Genomic DNA, 25,306 nt, shown 5'->3' with positions numbered 1-25,306 from the left:
CCATGGTGATGATGAGGTAGAATGTGTATACGAAGAGATTGATGAAGCAATTAAACACGTAAAAGGAGATGAAAATTTAATAATAGTTGGAGATTGGAATGCAAGCATTGGAAAAGGCAAGGAAGGAAATATAGTGGGTGAATACGGGCTGGGCAAAAGGAATGAAAGAGGGGACCGACTTATAGAGTTTTGCACGAAGTATAATTTAGTAATTGCCAACACCCAATTTAAAAATCATAATAGAAGAATATACACTTGGAAAAAGCCAGGCGATACTGCAAGGTATCAGATAGATTATATCATGGTTAAGCAAAGATTTAGAAATCAACTCGTGGACTGCAAAACTTACCCTGGAGCAGACATTGATAGCGACCATAATTTGGTGATAATGAAATGTAGATTGGGGTTTAAAAACCTGAAGAAAAGGTGTCAGATGAATCGGTGGAATTTAGAGAAGCTTGAGGAAGAGGAGGTAAAGAAGATTTTTGAGGAGGACATCGCTAGAGGTCTGAGTAAAAAAGATAAGATAGAAAATGTAGAAGAAGAATGGGAGAATGTTAAAAAGGAAATTCTTAAATCAGCAGAAGCGAACTTAGGCGGAATAAAGAGAACTGGTAGAAAACCTTGGGTTTCAGACGATATATTGCAGCTGATGGATGAACGTAGAAAATATAAGAATGCTAGTGATGAAGAAAGTAAAAGGAACTATCGGCAATTAAGAAATGCTATAAACAGGAAGTGCAAACTGGCGAAAGAAGAGTGGATTAAAGAAAAGTGTTCAGAAGTGGAAAGAGAAATGAACATTGGTAAAATAGACGGAGCATACAGGAAAGTTAAGGAAAATTTTGGGGTACATAAATTAAAATCTAATAATGTGTTAAACAAAGATGGTACACCTATATATAATACGAAAGGTAAAGTCGATAGATGGGTGGAATATATTGAAGAGTTATACGGAGGAAATGAATTAGAAAATGGTTTTATAGAGGAAGAAGAGGATGAAATGGGAGAAACAATACTGAGATCTGAATTTAAGAGAGCATTAAAAGATTTAAATGGCAGAAAGGCTCCTGGAATAGACGGAATACCTGTAGAATTACTGCGCAGTGCAGGGGAGGAGGCGATTGATAGATTATACAAACTGGTGTGTAATATTTATGAAAAAGGGGAATTTCCGTCAGACTTCAAAAAAAGTGTTATAGTAATGATACCAAAGAAATCAGGGGCAGATAAGTGTGAAGAATACAGAACAATTAGTTTAACTAGTCATGCATCAAAAATCTTAACTAGAATTCTATACAGAAGAATTGAGAGGAGAGTGGAGGAAGTGTTAGGAGAAGACCAATTTGGTTTCAGGAAAAGTATAGGGACAAGGGAAGCAATTTTAGGCCTCAGATTAATAGTAGAAGGAAGATTAAAGAAAAACAAACCAACATACTTGGCGTTTATAGACCTAGAAAAGGCATTCGATAACGTAGACTGGAATAAAATGTTCAGCATTTTAAAAAAATTAGGGTTCAAATACAGAGATAGAAGAACAATTGCTAACATGTACAGGAACCAAACAGCAACAGTAGCAATTGAAGAACATAAGAAAGAAGCCATAATAAGAAAGGGAGTCCGACAAGGATGTTCTCTATCTCCGTTACTTTTTAATCTTTACATGGAACTAGCAGTTAATGATGTTAAAGAACAATTTAGATTCGGAGTAACAGTACAAGGTGAAAAGATAAAGATGCTACGATTTGCTGATGATATAGTAATTCTAGCCGAGAATAAAAAGGATTTAGAAGAAACAATGAACGGCATAGATGAAGTCCTACGCAAGAACTATCGCATGAAAATAAACAAGAACAAAACAAAAGTAATGAAATGTAGTAGAAATAACAAAGATGGACCACTGAATGTGAAAATAGGAGGAGAAAAGATTATGGAGGTAGAAGAATTTTGTTATTTGGGAAGTAGAATTACTAAAGATGGACGAAGCAGGAGCGATATAAAATGCCGAACAGCACAAGCTAAACGAGCCTTCAGTAAGAAATATAAGTTGTTTACATCAAAAATTAATTTAAATGTCAGGAAAAGATTTTTGAAAGTGTATGTTTGGAGTGTCGCTTTATATGGAAGTGAAACTTGGACAATCGGAGTATCTGAGAAGAAAAGGTTAGAAGCTTTTGAAATGTGGTGCTATAGGAGAATGTTAAAAATCAGATGGGTGGATAAAGTGACAAATGAGGAGGTATTGCGGCAAATAGATGAAGAAAGAAGCATTTGGAAAAATATAGTTAAAAGAAGAGACAGACTTATAGGCCACATACTAAGGCATCCTGGAATAGTCGCTTTAATTTTGGAAGGACAGGTAGAAGGGAAAAATTGTGTAGGCAGGCCACGTTTGGAATATGTAAAACAAATTGTTAGGGATGTAGGATGTAGAGGGTATACTGAAATGAAACGACTAGCACTAGATAGGGAATCTTGGAGAGCTGCATCAAACCAGTCAAATGACTGAAGACAAAAAAAAAACTTTTATTTTTTCAAATCTTCTGTATCAAATTAGTAAATGTGGAAGTGTTTAATATTCTTTTTACAAAATTCTTGCCACAAACTTTTTTTTTGTATTTCATCTAAATACTTCTTTATTTCACAATACCTTTTTATTTTTATTTCATTCAGTCCATCTAATTTTAACATTGCCATCGTCAAAATGCCACATTTCAAAAGCACCTTTTTTCTAGTTCTCCAATTTAACGTGTTTTGCACTATACATTATACAGTTTGTGTCTGAATCCCATTCAGTTATTTTTAATAATGTCTTTTTAATTTCCTAGAACAATATTTGATATTAACTTTTCCTGGATGACAGCTTTCGTTTCCTAACTGTCTCCTTACTTTCTGACTTCTTCACCCAAATAACAGAATTTCACTTGTGGTTTTATGTTTTTCTAACTAATCTTCTTTTTAAGAATGAATCAACAAAAAAATATGAGTATAAAAAAGGAATATAATTAAGCAGTTAGTTGACAATTGAGTCAAAGTTTGAAACATACTTGGCTTTGGATTTAATTCTTGATATGGGGGTGTAATTTTTCACCTATCACATCAAAAATCTGTTCCAACAAAAAAATTATATTCCAAATCAATAAACAGTGAAAGTTGAAGCTGCCATTGTGGTCCTCTGTCCTTCATGTGCTATATTACCACCACAAGGATGTGGTACCAAAGATGTTGCATCTATGACATCTGAGGTATGAAAGATACGTAGAAGTCATGTAGTACAACTACAAAACTTCCATTGAATATTCAGAGAGACAGGCTGAGAAAGTTACAGTGTAAGATGAAGCCAGGTTGTGTTGCCCATTTTGTTATAATAGTCAGAGTTAAAATTAGTCATTTCCAGTATCCTAACCCCCATAGGGGAAGTTACCCTCCACCACCCCTCCATTCATAGTCCTTATGGGCTTTACCAGAGGTCATTTTCGAAACCTTGAATTTTGACATATTGCAGTCCGCCATGGCCAGAATGCCATGAGTGACATTCCCATCAGTGTTCTACTATCTAATGGACTCAAAACAAAATACATCTTATAAAGTCTTAAGTAAGACTAAAAGACCTTAATTAAACAAAGGAATTGAACTACTACCCATAGAAGGTAAAAGTGAGTTCAACACACAACATGAAACATAAAAATATTGCACGTAACAATAACAACATTAAAACAAAACAAAGGACAAAAACATAAATAATCAAACAAATCATCAACAAAAACAGAATACAAGAGAAATCCAAGCAGGGCTGTAAATCCCTTCAGCAATCCTTTTGTTTGCTATGTACACTATCGCCCATTCGACCTGACTCCTCCAGTTTACACGGAGATCCAACACTGACCCTATAAGATCAAGCTGACAGATGGTCTCCGTGCACATTAACTCATAGTTCGAGCACTCGTAAAAAACATGGTAGGTGTCTTCCAATTGTCCACACTGAGGACACATTCCAGAATCTACCAGGTTGAATTTCTGCAGTCTGTCCCTAAAAGCACCATGGCCAGAAAAAAATTGGGGTATATGCAGGTTGTAAATATAACAAAGACAATCACGGCACACCAAGTGTTTGATGAAGCCAGATTAATCTATTGGAAGCTTTATGTATAAGTTTTATATTACAACCTCAAGCATGCATTATTTTGTATTTTAAGGAAATTTTTGATATGATAGATGAAAAATTACAGACCCATATCAAGAATTAAATCCAAAGCTAAGTAATAGAAACAACTTTGCGGTGAAGAGGCAAACAAATTCCAGTGATTGGACGGTGGACTTTGTGATTTACAAAATTATATTGACAATGGCAGCTGGGATTGACCATTTAACCCAGACATAGTACTTACAATGCGAATGGTTATAAAAAGCTGCTTGCAGATTTCTCCAGGAGTCATCTTGAGAGGCTATTTTCCAGTTTGTTGAAAGACTGTTAAGAAGAGTCTTCTTAATAATGGAAGAGATTTGAATGAAGTCAGCAGCTGGTATAGTCAAATTATCTAAGTAACTGATTGAGGAAAGCCTCTAGTAACACATTGATATGGTCATTTTTCAAATAAAGGCTAGTTTTTTCAATCCACTGTGAAGAAGAGAAGCTTTTCACAATGAGTGAGATACCTCTCTTACGGGAAGGAACATATATTAAGTTATGTTAGATTTTGGGATGATGTGCCTCTTTGTAAAATTAGAGGCAAAAATTCTACAAATAATATTTTTACATCGGTTAGTAGTTTCCAACTTATTTGACCCTAAAGATTTTGACTTGAATTTGAAAGTGTTAACTTAGTAGCTGATAGATTATGCCTGCAGAGGGATGATCGTTTTAAGTTGTCATACGTTTGACTGCCCTTCTCTATGGAGGGGAACTAAAAAGCACATCACATGTAACTTTGAGGGAAAAAGTGCCTTCTTATTAGTATTGAATTGTTTTTATGTGATTGGTAAACTGTAAGGGAATCTGTGTGTGTGATTGCGATGTTTAATATCATCCTTAGGGATCGAAAGTGCCTCTGCTAATTACAAATGTAGATCCAAACATGATCAGAATTCGACAACATAAAGGTATACAGATACTGTGTAGGTAAGTGACCATGTTACTTGAATTGTGATTGACTGGAAAATCTGTTCCTGAGTTATTTTATACTTATTAACTTAAAGTGCTCTCAAATTAAATATGTTATTTTAGGACATGAATTTGGTGGGTGTACAATTTTATTAGGCATGACAGGCTGTACTCATTTTAACATAATTTTTTTTTATTTTATAATTAATCTTCTTCAGTATTAGTGTTGTATTATAAACCTCTAAATCCATTTTAATATTAAGAGTTTATATTTGCAATTAGGCAACTCAAGGAAGGTAACAAGAAAAATGCCAGTAAATAATTAATAAACTTACCATTACTGCCCTTTAGTTTACATGTACCCAAGTAGTATTGTGCAACAATTTTTTATTTTTAAATTTAGATGTATAAAATAATAATATCCTGCTTTCTGTTAAAAAAATAAATGTTGGTTTTTCCTTTTCATCTCTTATTAAGGTATCTCTAAACACGTAATTTCCAAATTAAAAAAAAAAAAAAAAAAATACCAGGAGCAACATCAGCTGGAACTCTGTTGCAGCACTAGTGGTGTTAGTGTCACTGATAAGTTAAGAATAGTTATAATAGTTTTAAAAAGTAAAAAAATACATTATGTTTAAATTGGCTTGGCTTGTCATTAAAAATTAATAATTTATATATTGTACCATTTTGTATATTTTATTATATGTTACTTGTGTATGATAAAAAAATTGTTGAAAATAGTAGATGGATTTTCAAACAATAATGTTTTAATACTATGCTACATTCATCACACGTACCAAATACCATATTTCTAAAGTATGTAACCTTATATAAAAATTGTTGTAGTACATTTTTTTAAATTATCATAATTTTCTTTGTTTCAGAATATTTGAACTAAAAATGGAAATCATAGTTCTGTCCGTAGATAATAAAACCTTTCAAGCTTTATCATTTCTTTACAATAGTTTGAAGAAAAGAGAGAAAAATTTATTGATGAGATTAAGAACTGCTGAATCTAAACTCAGTAGTTATGATAAACTCAAAAGTACTGAATTTCAAACTATCACCAACCAATATAGAGATGTTCAGAAAAAGATTACTCATTTGCAATGGACATTAAATGAACTCTCTTAAAGAAAGTAATATTCACAATTATCAGTAATGTTATTTAATTTTTATTAATATTATTATGTAATGATTTTTTATTAAAGATATTGTAATTATGTATTTTACAGTTAGATTTTGATGAGTTGTTAATGTTTTTTATCTCTTTTGCGGTTTGTATTACAAAAATCCTTAAGATGAGTTTCTTTACGAAACATGTATTCTCGTAGTTACTTTAATTGCTGAACTATAGTCATATATATCAAACTTAGTGAATATTTTTTATTCATTTTTTTAATCAAACTTCAGATAATTCTGCATACATTTATGATTAATGCAGTACATTCTATGCATTATAAATCTAGATATTAAAAATTTCTTTTATATGTAGTCTGAGTGAACAGTAGCGATAAAAATGATTTCACAGTTAATTTTTGTTACACTTTTTAATGGGAAGTAAGGATTATTGTTGCATTCAGCAATCTTTTCCATGTGTGAATATTTATGGCATTACAACTGTAGTGGAACTGTGTCTTTTTTTATGAATTGCATATTACCATTTGACTTGTAAGAATGTATTTGCTACTGTTTAGCTTAACAAAAACTACAGCATTTAAAAATAAGATATCCAAACATTTTCTTGTACTGGATGTGTTATTTCTTTGAAGGTACTCATTTTAATTAAATTTTAGTTATAGTGCTAATATTTATTGTTTATTTTGGCATTTATACATGTGTATTTAAACGTATGTAGAAATTTATTTGTTAATTTATCTTTTTTATTATTACATAATGTAAAAACATTTTCTCTGCTGAAAAAAAGAACAAATCAGCTGAACATGCTGAATTAATTTTTTCCAATGATTTAATTTAAATGGTTAAAAATAAAATTCTTTTTTTTTTAATTTTCCAAAAACTCAGACCACCAATGAGTGGTTCACATTGGAGATACAGTAGACTCGCAATTAACCAAGTCCTGGTCAACTGAGCTAGTCACAGGAAGATAAAAATAAAGCAGGACAATCACGGCAAGAAGTGACATTGTATGCTTGACATTCAAGATCTCTCCTACCAAGTTCAGAAATCATCAGATTCACCCACCAATCTTTGCATTGTCACAGTCACCTGTCAGTTTCAGTTATCTCTGTACTTGCGCTAAACATGGTTGTGTTAGTGTGTTGAAGTTTGTACTTTTGCTGAATTCTGTGTTGCACTATGACTGGGAAATGGAAGAGAGCTGTAGTTACTCTTGAAATGAAATTTAATGCGATAAAACACGGTTGAACAATAGCAAGTCAGTTAAAAAGGTCTGCTAATTTGGGAGTTGGGGAAGTGACTATTGGGGATTGGAAATGTAAAAGAAATTAAAAAATTTGTAAACAAAGTGCGAGTGGAGGCAGTGGTTTGAATTGAAAGACTGAAGAAGGACAACTACAGGCAGATGTCTAAAGCAATTTGCCTATAGTTTTCTTAGCTGTGGTGGATGGGCAGTCCTGTGAGTGGGTCAGTGCTTCAAGCTAAGGTGCTTTAGCTCTACAAGGTGTTAAAAGATGGCAAGGAAACATTCACTGCAAGTTATGGGTGGCTTGACAGGTGGAAGAAGATATATGGCATAAGGCAGTTGAGTATTAGTGGGGAGAGACTGTCAGCTGACTCATTTGCAGTTGCAGAATTTCAGTCTAAAATGGAAGAAATTGTTTTCAAGGAAACATTAACATCAGATCAAATTTTTAATTCTGACAAGACTGGTCTTATACCCTTCGAATGCTACTTTCAAAAATCTTAGAAGCAAAATCTGAAAAACGGCTCTGGGATTTAAAAAAAGTAAAGAGCGAGTCACAATTTTGGCCATCTTCAATGCTTGTTCTTTGAAACTAAGGTCTCTGCTTATTGGAAAATCTAAAACCCAAGAGCCTTTAAAAATATTAAAGTCAACTGTCCACCAACAATGTACTGCAAGCAAAGAAGTGCATGGATGGAAAGCCATATTTTTAGTGGCTGGTTTTTTAATGAATTTGTTCCTGTTACTGAAGCATTTTTAAAGAAAATTAAGATCCCCAGGAAAGCTATTTTATTATTGGACAAACCCAGACACCAAAGAACTATGTTGTAGTGATATTAAAGCCATACTTCAACCCCCTAATGTGACATCACCTATACAACCTTTAGAACAACAGGTTGTAGTAACAATGAAGAGAAATTACTGGCGAAAGCTTCTCCAGACATTGATCGCAAGATTAGAGGAAGGGATGACATTAAAAGATGTAGCAAACTGAGGTAAGGTGAAAACCACTGCCATTCAGAAATCTGAAAAGAATTTATTTGGCTTAGAAGGACCCCCAAAAAAAGTGTCAGATCAGAACAATGTAAGTGAATTAGTGAAACTAGCCAGTGAGCTATCTATTTAAGATAAAATCAATAGAAAAAGTATTCATGATTAGTGCAGATGGAGATTACTGATTAGGCAATCATCTATGTGGTCAACAATGGTAAAGATAGTGCAGAGGATGACCCTGCGGAAGAGAAACCTCAAAAACATTATACTACTATGGGCTGAAAGCGATCAAAGCCGCTCTTGCTTACGTAGAGCAACATGAAGAGGGCATGCCACATGACATACTGTCTCTACAGTGTTGGCGTAACATTACATTATTTAAGAGAGCACCAAGGTTGACTCAAAAATCAAAGACTTTTCAAAAAATAATCTTGTGTTTCTATAAGTTTACAGGTCTAATTATATTTATATTATGTTTTTTTACAGTTACAGTTTTATCAGTTAGCTCCTCTATTTCTTTAATCTAGGAACTAATTGTAATTGATAAGAATTGTACAGAAAGTAACAGCTTGGAAAAAGAAATTAACTTTTTAAAATGATGAGATAACAATTCTAAAAGTAATATATATTTTACTGATAAAAGTAATATCATTGAGTCTACAGGAGGTGAATAATTGTAGTGACTGTTTTCACCAATAACACTGATAAAAACCAATCTGTTTTAATGCTGATAACGAATCTGAAGTCAGAATTCTTCCTTCACCCTCCATTAAAAAATTCCATAATTAAAATTTTGATTATTGTTCATATTATACAATGTATGATCATACACATATGTTTTTTATTTATATGATTACTCTTTTTTTTGTGCTCAGTATATATTTCTAATTCTAATCAGTTCGAACTTAGGCTTAAGATTGCAAGTTTGGAATTTACTAAAAAATAAAAAAATACAAAATCTCTGGTTGTTGAAGCCAAAACAGAATACTTTTTTTTAATACTGCTGAAGAAAATACTTTGTTTAGTGTACAAATATTGACAAACTTGTGTTACACTTAGGGCATGAACCTAGGGACTGGTGCCTTCTCATTGATTCCTCCAAGTATAGCTTAATAGCAGTTTTTCATCACAGTAGTAATAAATGGAATTAATCTAAAAGAAATATATGATCTTATGAAAATTGTTAAAAATGTAAATGCAGCTCTTTTGTTAGGTATACAATAATTAGGGTATGCAAAAACTTCTGTTGTTTTATTTGTGAATGGGGCAGCCAAGTTAGTTATCAGCATTATGTAGTAAAACAGTGGAAGAAACATGAGAACTTAACTCTTGATGAAAAATACATTCACGAGCCTCTAGTTAAACCAGAAAAAATATTTTTGCTGCTGCCCTTTCATATCAAACTGGGATTACTAAAAAGATTTGTAAAAGCTATGAAGGACTGTCAAGGATTCTTACATAAGGCAGAAATTCTCAAAAGAAGCAAAAATTAAAGAAGAGATATTTCAGTTGGCCCAAATTAAGGAAAATGGTCAGAGATGAAATGTTTCTCTGTTGATCGATGTAGAACTCGCTGGTTGGTGAGATACTTGTAAAACTTTTCTGGGTGTCCATAAATCAAATTACTGTAATGTTATAAACTAATAAATTCATATGGAGCTGTGGGATATAATACAGGGTGATTCAAAGAAACGGGAAATTTTGAAAGTTGTGTTGGTAGCCGTGGCGATTGGTACCACTTGATAAGTGGCGCCAGCCTCTCTAATCTAACCTGCCATTTAGTTGTCATGGATCCTTGGATTGGTGTGCAACGTGTATTTGCTATCAAAGCGTTTTACAAAAACAATGACAGTGTGGAGGTAGCACGTAGAGAATTTCGCTGTCAGTTTAATCTGGGACGGCATGACTGTGTTCCATCAGCACATGCAATTAAAACATGGATATCTAATTTTGAGGAAACTGGTTCGGCAATGAAAAAGAAACCTCCAGGCCGTGAGCAAACCGTCCGTACACCACAGAATGTTCAAGCTTTACAAGATGCTGTCACAAGAAGTCCACACCGGTCAATCCGTCGTCTATCAGCATCTTTACAATTGCATAGTTCAAGTGTTTGAAGAATGTTAGTGAAGGACTTGCAATTCCATCCATACAAGTTGCAGATTGTCCAGGAACTGAAACCGAACGATGCAGTTGTGCGAGCACAATTCTGTAATGTAATGCTTCAGAAGATAAATGATAACGAAGAGTTTGTTCACGAACTGTGGACGTCAGACAAAGCGCATTTCCACCTCAGTGGATTTGTTAACAAGCAAAATTTCAGATACTGGGCACAAGAAAATCATACGCAGCTACACCAGCATCCATTGCACAGTCAGAAAGTGGCCGTGTGGTGTGCTATGTCATCTTACAATGTTATAGACCCTTACTTTTTGAGGATGACAATGGTCTTGCGATTACAGTGACGTCGGCTCGTTATGTAGCCATGCTTGAAACCTTTGTTGTGGAACAACAAAAGAGATTTCCACCGATCCTTAGCACAGCCTGGTTTCAACAAGACGGAGCAACGTCACATACTGCACGATTATCGATGGCAGCTGTACGCCGATTGTTTGGAGAACGTGTCATTTTACGAAATGGTGACATTAGATGGCCTCCCAGATCGCCTGATCTCTCAGCTTGCGATTACTTTTTGTGGGGTCACCTTAAAAGTAAAGTGTTCCATAATAGACCTGCTACAACGGAAGAGCTGAAGGCAAAGATCCAAGAAGCAATTGCGGAAATTCCAGTTGAGATGTTACGTCAAACCATGAACAATTTAACGAAGAGACTTCGAGAGTGTTTACGTAGAAGAGGAGGTCACCTGCAAGATGTCATCTTTAAAAAATAAACTAAAATGTATGTATCCTAAAATGGCAACATTTGTACAATTACATGAAATAAAATTAATTTTCTAAAAAAAATTTTTCATTAACGTTATTTAATTTTTTTTAATTTCCCGTTTCTTTGAATCACTCTGTATGTCAATAAAAGTCCATTGCTTGTATTCACATCTGGATTTCTTCCTGCCAAACCTTGGGGCAGTAAGTGATGAAAACCTTTACAAAGCTAAATGGAGTGTTAATGTTGGACTTGAATTCAAGAATTACTTGAGGCTACCTACTAAAGGAGAGCAACTGCTAAGAAATTTTAATGTAAGTATATGACATCCCATAACATTATACTATATTCAGTTAGCTTATAGAGTGAAGAATAAACAAACGTTGTATTTGTGCAACTGAGTTCATCATGATTGTGCTAAGTCATGTTCTGTGTATCACAGGATATGATATAATGCAACATATGATATTCACTACATGGCCATATATATATATATATATATATACAAAACTTTCACCACTATATATTTATTCATATATTAGTTGTGCAATCAAATGTATATATAATGTTACTTCTTAGTTCTATTAATGTTCTTCTTAGTTCTGTCCTTGGATCTTTTCATATGATCATTCTTTTGTTCTCGTGATCAATTTTTGTGTTTCTCTTATTTATTTACTCTAATGTTATTTGAAGTTAATATAATGCAATTTTTTTAAGTTTACTGGAAAATGAGCGTAATGTATTCCTAGATTTGTGTCTGTACAACTTGAATTATATCATTATTTTGACACCATGTCTGATACCAATTCAGTTGATAATAGTGCACAATTATTGAAAATCCCTCTGAAAAACAGGGCTACAAAAAAGCCCTTAAGTCGGACAGAAAAACACATCATTTTAAATGCTTACAGAAGCGAATTACAAAGTAATCCAATGGTGTTGATTTCAGATGTCATTAATAAAACTTAATGTAAGTGGAAGTTGTGCTGCTTTAGTGTACAAAGTGATTCGCAAGTATAAATGTACTAATGAATTATGGTCTCCTAAGAAATCAAAATCCCCTCAGATCAAAAACGTTTACAATTTCAATAAAAACTCAATTAAAACCCAATAAAATTTGTGTACCCAAGTACACAAATTTTATTTTCTAATCGGACGCCTACAATAGACAGTGTTATGATATGTAAATAGTGATAACGATCTTCCAGAATTCTGAAGAACAACTTTTTATAAATTGTAAAAAAGTATGAATTTTAAATACAAAAAACCAGATCAGGGATATCATTATATGATAAAGACATTACCTCATTGAAATAAAGAAAATGAGGCAGGAAGCAGTAGAATTTATTATATGGATAAAACATGGGTCAACGAAGGTCACACAAAAAGTTTTGTTTGGAAAAATAAAGCTGTGAATTTATCAAAAGAAGATTTTCTGTGTGGCTTATCAGCCGATAATAAGGGTAGGTGTAAAAGTAAAGGGGTACAGGTAAAGGTAGGCCCTCATAATTATGCATATCGGCAATGATAGCAGCTTTGTCAATGGTGGTCTCTGGATTTTTTAATCTAAGCAAGATCCAGTGGTAAAACTGTGCTTCGAATACCTCATGTTGTGAACTCGACCCAGTTCAGTTAATTTGGGGACATCAAAAGTTACATAGCATCAGAAAATACTTCTTTTAAAATATTTTATGTAAACACTTATGTTTAAAAGCCATCGATAAAACAGGCCAGCAGGAATGAAAGAGCTGTATAAAACATGTATTATTTTGTATGTACAAAATAATTTGTTGAACCAAATTATTGGGAATTGGATAATGTAATAGAAAACAAAACTGTGGCTCTCATTGTATCTTTTAATACTGACAGCACTATGGATTTGTCACAATCAAATGAGAATAATTGAATTGAACTTAATATTTGTTTATTATCATAGAAATTTAATCTAAAATATTAGTGAACTTTTACTGTTAATGGACAGTTTCATAACTCTTAAAAAATAATAAATAATTTTAATGAATAAAATATTCATGGGTTATCAGATGTGTCGAACAAGGTAGGGAATATTTATTGATCATTTAACATGTCTTTAAATTTAAAATATATCTTGTTTTTTTTTTTTTTTTTGGTTCAGTCATTTCACTGGTTTGATGCAGCTCTCCAAGATTCTATATCTAGTGCAAGTTGTTTCATTTTGGTAAACCCCCTATATCCTACATCCTTAACAATTTGTTTTACGTACTCCAAACGTAGTCTGCCTGCACAATTTTTCCCTTATACCTGTCCCTCCAATATCAGAGTGACTATTCCAGGATGTCTTAATATGTTACCTATAAGTCGTCTCTTCTTTTAACTATATTTTTCCAAATGCTACTTTCTTCATCAGTTTGCCACAATACCTCTTCATTTGTCACTTTATCTACCTATATGATTTTTAACATTCTCCTGTAGCAGCACATTTCAAAAGCTTCTAATCTTTTCTTCTCGGTACTTTGATTGTTCACGTTTCACTTCCATATAAAGCTACGCTCCAAACATATACTTTCAAAAATGTTTTCCTGACGTTTAAATTAATTTTTGATGTAAACAAATTATATTTCTGACTGAAGGCTCGTTTCACCTCTACTATTCACCATTTTATATCGCTCCTGCTTTGTCCATGTTTAGTAATTCCACTTCCCAAAAAACAAAATTCTTCTACCTCCATAAACTTTTCTCTTCCTAATTTTATACTCGGTGATCCATGTACATTATTTCTACTACATTTCATTGCTTTCATTTTGTTCTTGTTTATTTTCATGAGGTACTTCTTGCGTAGAACTTCATCCATGCCGTTCATTATTTTTTTCTAAATTGTTTTTACTCGGCTAGAATGTCATCAGCAAATCGTAGCATCTTTAACTTTTCACCTTGTACTGTTACTTTGGATTTAAATTGTTCTTTAACATCATTAACTGCTAGTGTTATGTAAAGATTAAAAAGTAACGGTGGTAGGGAACATCCTTGTCGGACTCCCTTTTTTATTACGCCTTCTTTCTTATGTTCTTCAATTATTACTGTTGTTTGGTTCCTGTAAATGTTAGCAATTGTTCTTCTACCTCTGTACTTGAACCCTAGTTCTTTTAAAATGCTGAACATTTTATTCCAGTCTACATTATCAAATGCCTTTTCTAGATCTATAAATGCAAAATATGTTGGTTTGTTTTTTTTTAATCTTCCTTCTACTGTAATCTGAGCTCTAAAATTGCTTCTCTTGTCTATACATTTCCTGAAACCAAATTTGTCTTCTCCTAACACTTCTTCCATTCTCTTCTCAGTTCTTCTGTACAGAATTATTCTAGTTAAGATTTTTGATACATGACTAGTTAAGCTAATTGTTCTGTATTCTTCACATTTATCTGCTCCTGCTTTCTTTGATATCACGACTATAACACTCTTTTTGAAGTCTGATGAAACTTCTCCTTTTACGTAAATATTACATACCAATTTGTATTATCTATCTATCGCTTCACACATGCACTTCACAGTAATTCTGGAGGTATTCTGTCTATTCCAAGAGCCTTTCTGCCATTCAAATCTTTCAATGCTCTCTTAAATTCAGATCTCAATATTGTTTCTCTCCTTTCATCCTCTTTGACTACTTCTTCTTCCTCTATAACACCATTTTCTAATTAATTTCCTCTGTATAACTCTTTATCTGTATTTCCTCTGTATTCTACCCACCTATCGACCTTTTCTTTCATATTATAAATCATTGTACTATCATTATTTAACACATTATTAGATTTTAATATATGATAAATTTTTATTAACTTTCCTGTATGCTCTATCTATATTACCAATGATCATTTCTCTTTAAATTTTTGAACAATTTTCTTTAACCCTCTCTTCTTTCGCTAGTTTGCTCTTCCTGTTTATAGTATTTCTTAATTGTCGATAGATCCTTTTACTTTGTTCATCACTAGCATTCTTATATTTTCTATGTTCATTCATCAGTTGCAATATATCCTCTGATATCTAAGGTTTACTACCAGTTCTCTTTGTTCCGCCTAAGTTCGCTTCTGCTGATATAAGAATTTCCTTTTTAACATTCTCCCATTCGTCTTCCACAGTTTCTACCTTAAATTTTTTACTCAGACCTCTTGCGATGTCCTCCTCAAAAATCTTTTTTACCTCCTCTTCCTCAAGCTTCTCTAAATTCCACCGATTTCTTCTGACACGATTCTTCAGGTTTTTAAACCCCAATCTACATTTCATCATCACTAAATTACGGTTGCTATCAATGTCTGCTCCAGTGCAGGCTTTGAAGTCAACAAGTTGATTTCTAAATCTTTGCTTAACCATGATATAATCTATTTGATACCTTGTAGTATCAGCTGGCTTTTTCCATGTGTATATTCTTCTATTATGATTTTTAAACTGGGTATTGGCAATTACTAAATTATACTTCATGCAAAACTCTTATAAGTCGGTCCCCTCTTTCATTCCTTTTGCCCAGCCCATATTAACTCACAGTATTTCTTTCCTTACCTTTTCCAATGGTTGCATTCCAATCTCCAACTATTATTAAATTTTCATTCCCTTTTATTTGTTTAGTTGCTTCATCAATTTCTTCATGTATAAATTCTACCTCATCATTATCATGGGCAATTTTTGGCATATAGATATTAACAATCGTTGTCAGGTTAGGTTGTGGTCTTATCCTTATTACAATGGTTCTATCTCTATGCATTTTGATACTCTCATCTCTACCTTCTTGTTCATTACAAACTACTACTCCTGCCTGCCATTTATTTGAAACTAAGTTAATTATTCTAAAATCACCTGACCAAAAGTCGTTTTTCTCTTCCCACCAAACCTCTCTAAAATTCCTACTACCTTTTAATCTATAACCTTTTAATCTATACCTTTTCTAGTCTTCTAACATTCCACGCTCCAGCTCTTGGAATGTTATTTTTTATTTTTCTGGTGACCCTTTCCTCCTTCCATAGTAGTCCCCACCCAAAAATCTGAACGGGGGACTAGTTTACCTGTGGAATATTTTACAAAGGAAGGCACTTCCATCTTTGATACATGAAAATGCAGAGAACTCCATTTTCTGGGAAAAAAAGCAGCTGTAGTTTTCTATTGTCTTCAGCTGGGCAGTACTCAGAAGATTGAGTGATGTTGATGTTGCCGTTTAAGTCTTCCTGAAGTACTCCCTTAACAACTACTGAAAGAGCTGCTGCCCTCTTTCAGGAATCATTCCTTAGTCTGGCTCTTAACAGATACCTCTCCAATGTGGTTGCACCTTCGGTCCAGCTACTCTTATCACTGAGCACTCAAGCCCCCTCACCATCGGCAAGGTGTCATGATTCATAGAGGGAGAATATATGTATAATTTTTAAAAATATAACAGTGCATGGTTACTGAATATTAACATGCCTAGTTTATTTTAAATGCATTAGGATTTATAGGAGATACATTTTATATTAGATGCCCATTCTTACCCACATACCACTACATTGATGTCAACCCTTCAAATATACTGAGGATGTTTTTATTTGAGAACAACAAAACAGGAAAACTATTGCAGATATTTGTCCAAATCAAAAAGTTTTTTTCAAACTGAACAAGTGAAAAAAAGAATTAGCTTGAAAAAATGTCATATTGTGTTTGTATTTTTTTACAATTCAGTTGTCTGTAACCGTGTAATCCTTGAAGAATCGTTAATATTTCTAAATTTTTGAAAACTGTCAATACTTTGATCATTTAATAGACAAAATTGAAGAATTAATTAACCATCTAAAACTTATTGAATGTTTCTGTAAACAACAGGTAGTGTTGAATATAAGAGCTTAAGTAGAATAAAACTGATAACTGTATGAGGTACTATATTAACATCACCTACATGAAGTCTTTGAGTAAGTGCACTGATGAAGCAACTACTAGAAATCCTGTTCAGTTGAATAATTCACTTCACCGATGCATTTCCTGATAAAGGAAACATAAAGATCTGCCCTTTTACTTCTAGCATAATGAGATAAACTTAAACATCAATAAAACTGCACCAAAAAGTAAAAAAGTAATGACTTGTTCAGTCTTAATAATTTTGATTTTTGAAATTGAAAGCAAAGAAATTACAAATTTATAATTTGATTCATACTTGAAAAATTAAAAATTACAGGATTGGATTTTTTTCTTTCTTTTTTAGTGTATTTTTAAAGATTATTTTTTGTTTTATTTTTATGTAAAATATCTGTAAGGCTTCAAAAAATACTGCATTATGATAAAGAGTTGTTGACAAGAATCATAAAAAATGAAAAAATTGATATATTGATAAAGATTATGAAATGGAATGCAAAGAAGGAAATGAAATGGAATTCAAAGACTATCAAATAAGGCCATGTTGAATGTATGAAAATTTATTATTTTAATTAATATAATATTCATTATATATTTCTTTTTAATTAGGAATGTTAACATAAATTTTCTAATCAATCTTGAATTTGTATATGAAAATAGAGAGTATCAGAAAAATATTAATGTGTTATGTTATAATATTCTAATATTAAACAATAATGATAGGAAGCAAATAAAAATTTTCTTCAGATTGGCTGTGTAAATCATTCATTTGAAAAATCTATCTAATTTGTCTAAAGAAAGTTACATTGAGATCAGAAGGAACTTCTCTTACGAAAGTAAAAAAGAATCATTGAGATTAGTGCATTTGGAGAAAAATATGGCTTGAACATAATTTAGAGATATAAGTGAGTTAAATTGAGAATCCTTTTTTGGTAGCCTTTTAAAATTATTAGATAGAGAAAATGAAGATAGATAACAGATACACTATTGCAACTTTTAAGGATCCTCATCTGAAGACGTACATCCCTTCATATGCCAAAAATGTGATAAGTATGAGTTCTGTCCATGATTACCATAATATGTAGAGTGATTTCAAGTGAAAATAGGTAGAATTAACAGTGTTAATGGAAGCTTAGGTATAGTAAGATTAAAGACAGTTGTAGTAATAATATGATTGAACAGTTCAATATTCCCCTGTTAAATATTGAATTCATTTATACACCTTCACAATCTTGCTGATGCTCATGGTTGTTCCATTAGAAAACCCGAACAAAGTTTAAATTGTCTCTTTTTGTTACAATTTTTGGGAGGAAAATATTCTTGTTGTAATTTATATTTAAGCTGGTCATTGCAGAATCATTACCAGTAATAAAGATTGCTATTGCAGTTGATCCTGATTAAGAAATCCATGACCTCATAAGAAGTTCTGGATAGGGTGGGCATCTCTTGTTTGTGAGTCATTGAGCTAGCTTGTAAATGGTACCTTCATATGTAGGTCTCACCTTCTCATGTTAAATTCTGTGAATATAAAGAGATTTGCTTCTGCTAGGCCCATGCTAAGGATGCCAGGACCTATAGAGTCAATGAAGTGCCAGTCTTTATGGTGAAATGGTAGTATCAAAAAAAAATATGGTCCAAAAAAAAAAAAGAATTGCCTGTTAATTTGTTCATTACCTGTCTAGTAAAGTTGGGTCTTTTAATCTCTCATAATAGTCATCAAATAAACCAAGTAGTAAATAAAAGGGAAAATAAAGAAATCGAGTAAGTCATAAAACAAAGTTTTTTGTAATTCCAAATTGACTATTTTATTATGAATGCTAAGAAGGTAATGAATGAATGTTCACTCATAATCATGAGTGTTCATATTTGTAATATATTTTTTACTTTTGTATTAAACTGACTCATTCAGTCATTCCTGACAGCAGACAGTGTTACTCTTTTAAGATTTTGGAGGTTGGTGTTCCCACACTCTAACCTATGCAGCTTTTCTTCCTATGACACACCGAGCTACTAAACTCCTTACACTGTACACATACATACTGCAGTTTACAACATGTTCCCTTGCTTAACAACATCTTGCACTCGAACCCAACAGGGAGTCATTCTTTAAGACTCGAGACTGGCATCTCCACAGACCTAGCCTCTGCAGCTTTTTTCCCACTACTCATTGGACTTCAGAATGTTTTACACCATAACCATTTACCTGTATACACACAACACCATAACCATTTACCTGTATACACACACACTTTACACAAAAAACACCACACATTATAATGTATACCCTTACATAGCAATATCATCATACGCTGTCTCTTCTTACACTTACACTCAGTGATGTTGCAACACTTTATGAAGCGCAACCATAACCCAAGGTGTAAACAATTTTGCTAATGGATAGATGGCTGTACATAGTGAGTCTCAAATGATGTCCTCTGAACACCAGGGTGAATTCAGTTGTATGAAGCCCGAGCACATGTTGGAGTGGTCTGTTATATTGCCAGTACTCATGGGAACTCTATGTCAGTCCCAATCAAAAATCCTTTGATGGTTGTTGGTCCACCTGAAAATCCAACAAACCCAGGAGCTTAAAAAGTCTTCGACTGACCTTGTCAGCCAAAGATTAATCAGGAAATAATGAAATGAGAGGTAAAACAAAGATTGCAAAATTGTCAATGATTTGTTTATTGCAGTCAAGTATAAGGAAGAAGGTAAATCTTTTGCAAAGGTTTCACCCTTCTTAATACATAACTGCATTGTTATAGCTTGTGGCTTTCCAAAGTCAATTAAAAAATGTAGTAGTGATGCCCTATTGATTGAGGTGAGTGTTGATGAACTGAGTTGGAAGTTTCTTGTCCTTTATAGGAAAGGATGAAGTGTTAGTGGAGCCACATAGTACTTTAAATTCCAGCAAGGGAGTGATCTTTTGCTCCGACTTGGCTGGTATTGAACGATTAGAAGAACTGTCACGTCTGTTTAGAGGATAATGAGGAAGGAGGATGGTGTGTTGATATACGAGCATTCTCACTTAAAACATTTTCTACTCTGACAATCCCTTAGCAAATAAAAATTGGCTACCTCTCTGTCCGTGTGCATCCATGCGTACCAAACCTGAGATGCTGCTTCCAGTGTCAGGGTTTTGATTACACAAAGGAACAAGTTTGTGCTTGTTGCTGGAACGTGGGACGTGATAGCGCATGCACTGAGTCTGAAAAGTGTATAAACTGTAAGGGTTCACTTCAGCCAGGTCTTGAGAATGTCCCCTTTATTAGCAGAAACAGGCTATATTAAACATTATTACTGAACAGAAAGTGTCCTTTCGTGTAGCACATCAGGAATACAGAAAATCTATCAACCCTTCCTGTACAACCTGGAGCGGACATTTTATTAAGTTATCTAATAATACTAAAAAATATTATGTATTAACATTTTATTGCTTATTGATGTTTATTTTATTGCTTAAAAGCTGTGTACCACATTCTTGAATGTGATAAAGTGTAGAATTAGATTATTATAAATAATTATTATTAAATTATTATAAAATGCTTCCAGATATTCTATCCGATTCATTTTTTTTCGGTTCTTTTATTTTACAAAAAACTTTCTGGAGCAACCCCACTAATTTTAGCTATGAGCCGCCATTGCATTTGCCTCTATTTTTTTAACGACTCTCGCACATAATGTAATGCACATGAAGAGTTATTCAGGTTTAAAACTGCCACCTACCATCTTCAACTGAATCTGATTGAAGATCTGGTCACTAATTCATGTCATGTCATGTTGTTAATGCAACACAACACACATTAGATGCTGTAAAAAAACTTCTGTGAGAGTTGTTTGAAAGGACGACTCCTTTAAAATTAGAAATTAATATGTGAATTAGTAAAAATGATGGTAGAATATTTGTTACTAACAGAGGTAAGAACAATAAAGCTGAAGACAGCTTTATTGGTATTACCATAATAAATGTTGATGGCAATGAAAATATTCTATTGATGATGGGCAAGTTAATCAAGACTTGTTAGGAATTAATAATGGACTGTTTATATTGGCTAAAAATTAAACAGATAGTAGGATACAACCCACCGGACTGGTCTAGTAGTAAACGCGTCTTCGTAAATCAGCTGATTTCGAAGTCGAGAATTCCAGTGTTCAAGTCCTAGTAAAGACAGTTACTTTTATACAGATTTGAACACTAGATCGCATATACCGGTGTTCTTTGGTGGTTGGGTTTCAATTAACCAAACATCTCAGAAATGGTCGACCTGTAACTGTACAAGACTACTCACACTCATACATATAATCATCTGAAGGTAATTCCCAGAGGCTAAACAGGAAAAAAGATGGTAAGATACAATTATCAATAGTGCGTCAGTATCAAATAAATTCACTTTGATGGCAACAGTAAGTCTTCACTGTTAATTTCTACAATGCTACATGAATAAAACGTATCCTTGAAAATTCCATACATCATTTCTATACAAAACCAAATAAGTTTTAAAAGCACTTCTTTGCGCTTTTCAGGTACTTTTTTGTACGATACTAAACTTCTGTTACTTTGGTAAAAACTAGAATTATTCTTCATTTTATCAGCTTTTCTTTTTTTAAATTGCCATCTTCTGTAAATACTGTGTCTAAATGATGTAAATTCCCGTGCCTGTACCTATTACTACCAACGATTGTTATATTAAGAACAAGTAACATTAGATAAAATATTTGCGGTGGAGAATTGACCAGTTCCTTTCTCCTTTAGAAGCAAAGAAAAAAATGTTAATATATACGATGATTTAAAAGGTTACACTTACAGATTCATACAAATTTTATTTTAAAAACTATATAGAGATTAACTATTATAATCTATGTATATTTATTTATCTGTTTTTCCTTTCATAGAGCTGAAATTTATGTTACTGTAAAGGAATCGAAGAAACTCATAATTTAATAAATTAGTGGAAATAATTTTTAGAATTGATCATAGAAGACTTCTTCTTCCAAAAGTAATTTTCTGTGTTTTTATTAATATTTAGATTTATTAAAGCTTAAAAATTCCCTACTATAAATATTCCTTTATTATTTTTTTGAGGTAGGCAATTTGACGAAGTAGGCAGACTTCCACTAGAGCTCCAGAGGCCATAGCCGATATTCAAAGAAGAATTTCTTTCAGTACAAAAAATCGATAACTACCATTAATAAAAAAAAACTGTGTAAATACACATCTTGTCGTATGATTCTTCACTATTAGAGAACAGACATGAGAAACGTTTTATTTTTTGCGACTGACTTCTGAAAAACATTGTTGATAGACAGATGAGTCTAGTACTGTATTTCAAGTGAGACATCGTTTCATTTATTTGGGCATATTAATTCGCACAACACTAGGTATTGGGATAACTTCCTTTTTCCTGTTTAGCCTCCGGGAATCACCGTCAGGTATTTCTGAGATGCTTGGTTAATCACCACTAGATCAACCCACCGGGTTGGTCTATGACAGTTATTGTTTATCTTATTTGTTATGACTATCTTTTTTACCGAAAGACCTCTATAGATGAACAAAAGGTTATTTCGCATAAAATGAATTCGTTAGTTTAAAATCACTATTAAACTACTGTAAAAATGAAAATATTTCTTAAAATATCCAAAAATAATACGATTCTAAATTATAATTTTCAATTAATATTAAAATAATCAAATATTTCACAAAATCTATTACATATACAAATATGTAATAATACCTATTAAATTCCATATACACATTTTTAAAAGTACAAAGTCAGATGTGGGCAACACATGACTTCCTTGTATGTCTATTAAATTACACACACATTTTTTTAAAATGAAAAGTACATAAAATTTTATTTCATTAATAACTTCTGATATTTTTTCATATATATATTTTTATTATTATTGAATTATTATTTATCATACTTTTTTTTTTAAATCAGAGGTTAATAATTATTAATAAATCAATATATTTATATTAAAAAAAAGGAGATGAAGTCTGATTCGAACCGATGTGCTTTCCCCTTCTAAGATCCAAATATTTCATTAATTAAAATTTCATTTGGCTGTAATTCAAGAAACAATGAAAATAAGAACCATTTATGATATATATCGTTGAAAAGCTCTCAATGAGAGCTTATCACTACAGTTAAGAAAAAGTCCAAAATCAAACTTTTTTTTTTGATTTTGGGCTTTTTTGGATACTTTTGGTTCAGTCGATTGCAATCAAAAAGGGAGGGGCTCAACTAAATTTACAACAGTTCTAAATACAAAATTTCAACGTCCTACGGTAAATAGCTTTTGAAATATGCGAGTTATACGTAGTTACTTTTGAGTTATACATACATACATCCGTATGAACAAACGCCACTCCGAAACTGGTCAAAATGGATATTTCGTTGAAATTTGAAAACCAAAATTTTTCGCTATCACAATACTTACTTTACTTTGTATAAGGAAGTAAAAATCACATAAGCATTTAATGCAGTAACATAACTTTCTTTGTATTATACTAAAAAGATGGGTACCATCCCAAGAGTTATAGATCATGGGCCATTCTATCAAAAGAATAAATTACCAAAGCTACTAATTGATACACAAAAAAATTTATAATAAAAAATTATTTAAATTGTATCTACACGTTTCGACTAAAAGGAATTTGTTACTTAGATTCAATAACAGAGGAATAATAAAAGAGAGAGAAACGAAATATGGTCACCTCCTAATGGTGTAATTTGAATAAAACGCTAAGAACCTGGTAAAATACATTTTTACACGTACAAAGGATGGGTAACCAGCTATAACTAACTAGTATTTTTAAGATGGAAGCTGACTATTTTGAAATCGGCTTTCTTCTGATCACTCAAAGTTTCGGGTCCTGTATTGACCAAACTGTTACTTTGAAGAAATTACAACACACTGAGAGTTTTTATAAATTGAATAGGTTTTAATTTTTATTTATCATTATTACTCTCACTGACATGAATTTGATGTACCCAGGAGGGGTCCAGGGAACAGAGCCCCCTGGCTAGACGGGGCCCTTCGCTCGCTCTGACCTGCTAAATATCCCCTGACCGAGACGGGAAACGCAATAACCGAGCGCGGGAAAAAACGCGACAGAGATGCTAGTATTTTATATTTATGTACAATATATTATATTTATATATATATATATATATATATATATATATATATATATATATATATATATATTATTTATTTATTATTATTAATATATATTTTTATTATTTATATATATTATATTTTATGCACAAATAATACGCGTAAGCTATGTTTGAGACATTTGGCTTGTATACATCCGAGCTGATGACTAGTAGCTGAATGCGTACGCACCCTGATGCGCAATTTCACGGTGTTAAGAAAAACGTGCAGGTTTTCTTGTTGATTAAGTTACCTTTGTTTGCGAGTGTCATTATCTTGTATTGCGATTGTCGTGTTTTTGTAATGTTTTAAGAGCTTTAAAAATGACTAACATATTTTAGTTAAAACGTTTTTTTATAATTTTCTTTATTATATTTTGTCTTTTAATTTCACTGTTCTGTAATGTGTTCTACGTATAACACTATCTTCACGTAAGTAAGCAGAGCATTATGTTCATTATTTTTATACTGTTGAATAATTTTTGTATTGCCTTTTTTTCATCCTTTTATAAACAATAATAGGTTTACAAATTAATATCGTTTCGTATGAATAAGGAACTGATGAAAATGTTTTTAATCTTCCTTGATTACTAATTACGTTGATTAGTAACATCAAATTACTGACAGAATTTGATGTTACATTTTATATAGATACATGCACTTTTTTTAAAATGAATATAAGTTTTGGAAATACTACTATACAGACACAAAATTTCTTTGTTTGATTATTCTTCTGGTTTTTTATCCGGATTAATCTCAATAAGTACTGAGCCGATCTAAAACGTTCTTTGAATATTTAACTACTTCTTCCTAAGTATCTAAGGCTGTTGAAAGTGATGTAAATTGTTTTTTTCCTATTTAACCTCCCTTTTAACCCTTCGTTTAGTGATTAATAGGACATAAATAAATAATTCTTAGATCTGCGAATAATGTACTTCACATATA

General features: G+C 32.4%; 1 protein-coding gene across 1 annotated transcript in view; it reads left to right on the top strand.

The window, feature by feature from the left end:
- Window positions 1-6,341, top strand: part of LOC142325980 (uncharacterized) — a 28,591-nt gene extending 22,250 nt beyond the window's left edge. Inside the window, exon 4 of the mRNA XM_075367998.1 lies at window positions 5,986-6,341. Within this exon, the coding sequence (XP_075224113.1) occupies window positions 5,986-6,235 (250 nt within the window). The 3' untranslated portion in view covers window positions 6,236-6,341. The remainder of the gene's footprint in view (window positions 1-5,985) is intronic.
- The last annotated feature ends 18,965 nt before the right edge of the window (window positions 6,342-25,306 follow it).

This window comes from Lycorma delicatula, chromosome 6 (assembly GCF_047948215.1).
Source record: "Lycorma delicatula isolate Av1 chromosome 6, ASM4794821v1, whole genome shotgun sequence".
NCBI lineage: Eukaryota > Metazoa > Arthropoda > Insecta > Hemiptera > Fulgoridae > Lycorma > Lycorma delicatula.
The sequence above is the reverse complement of the archived record's forward strand: the minus strand, read 5'-3'. Positions and strand labels throughout refer to the sequence as shown.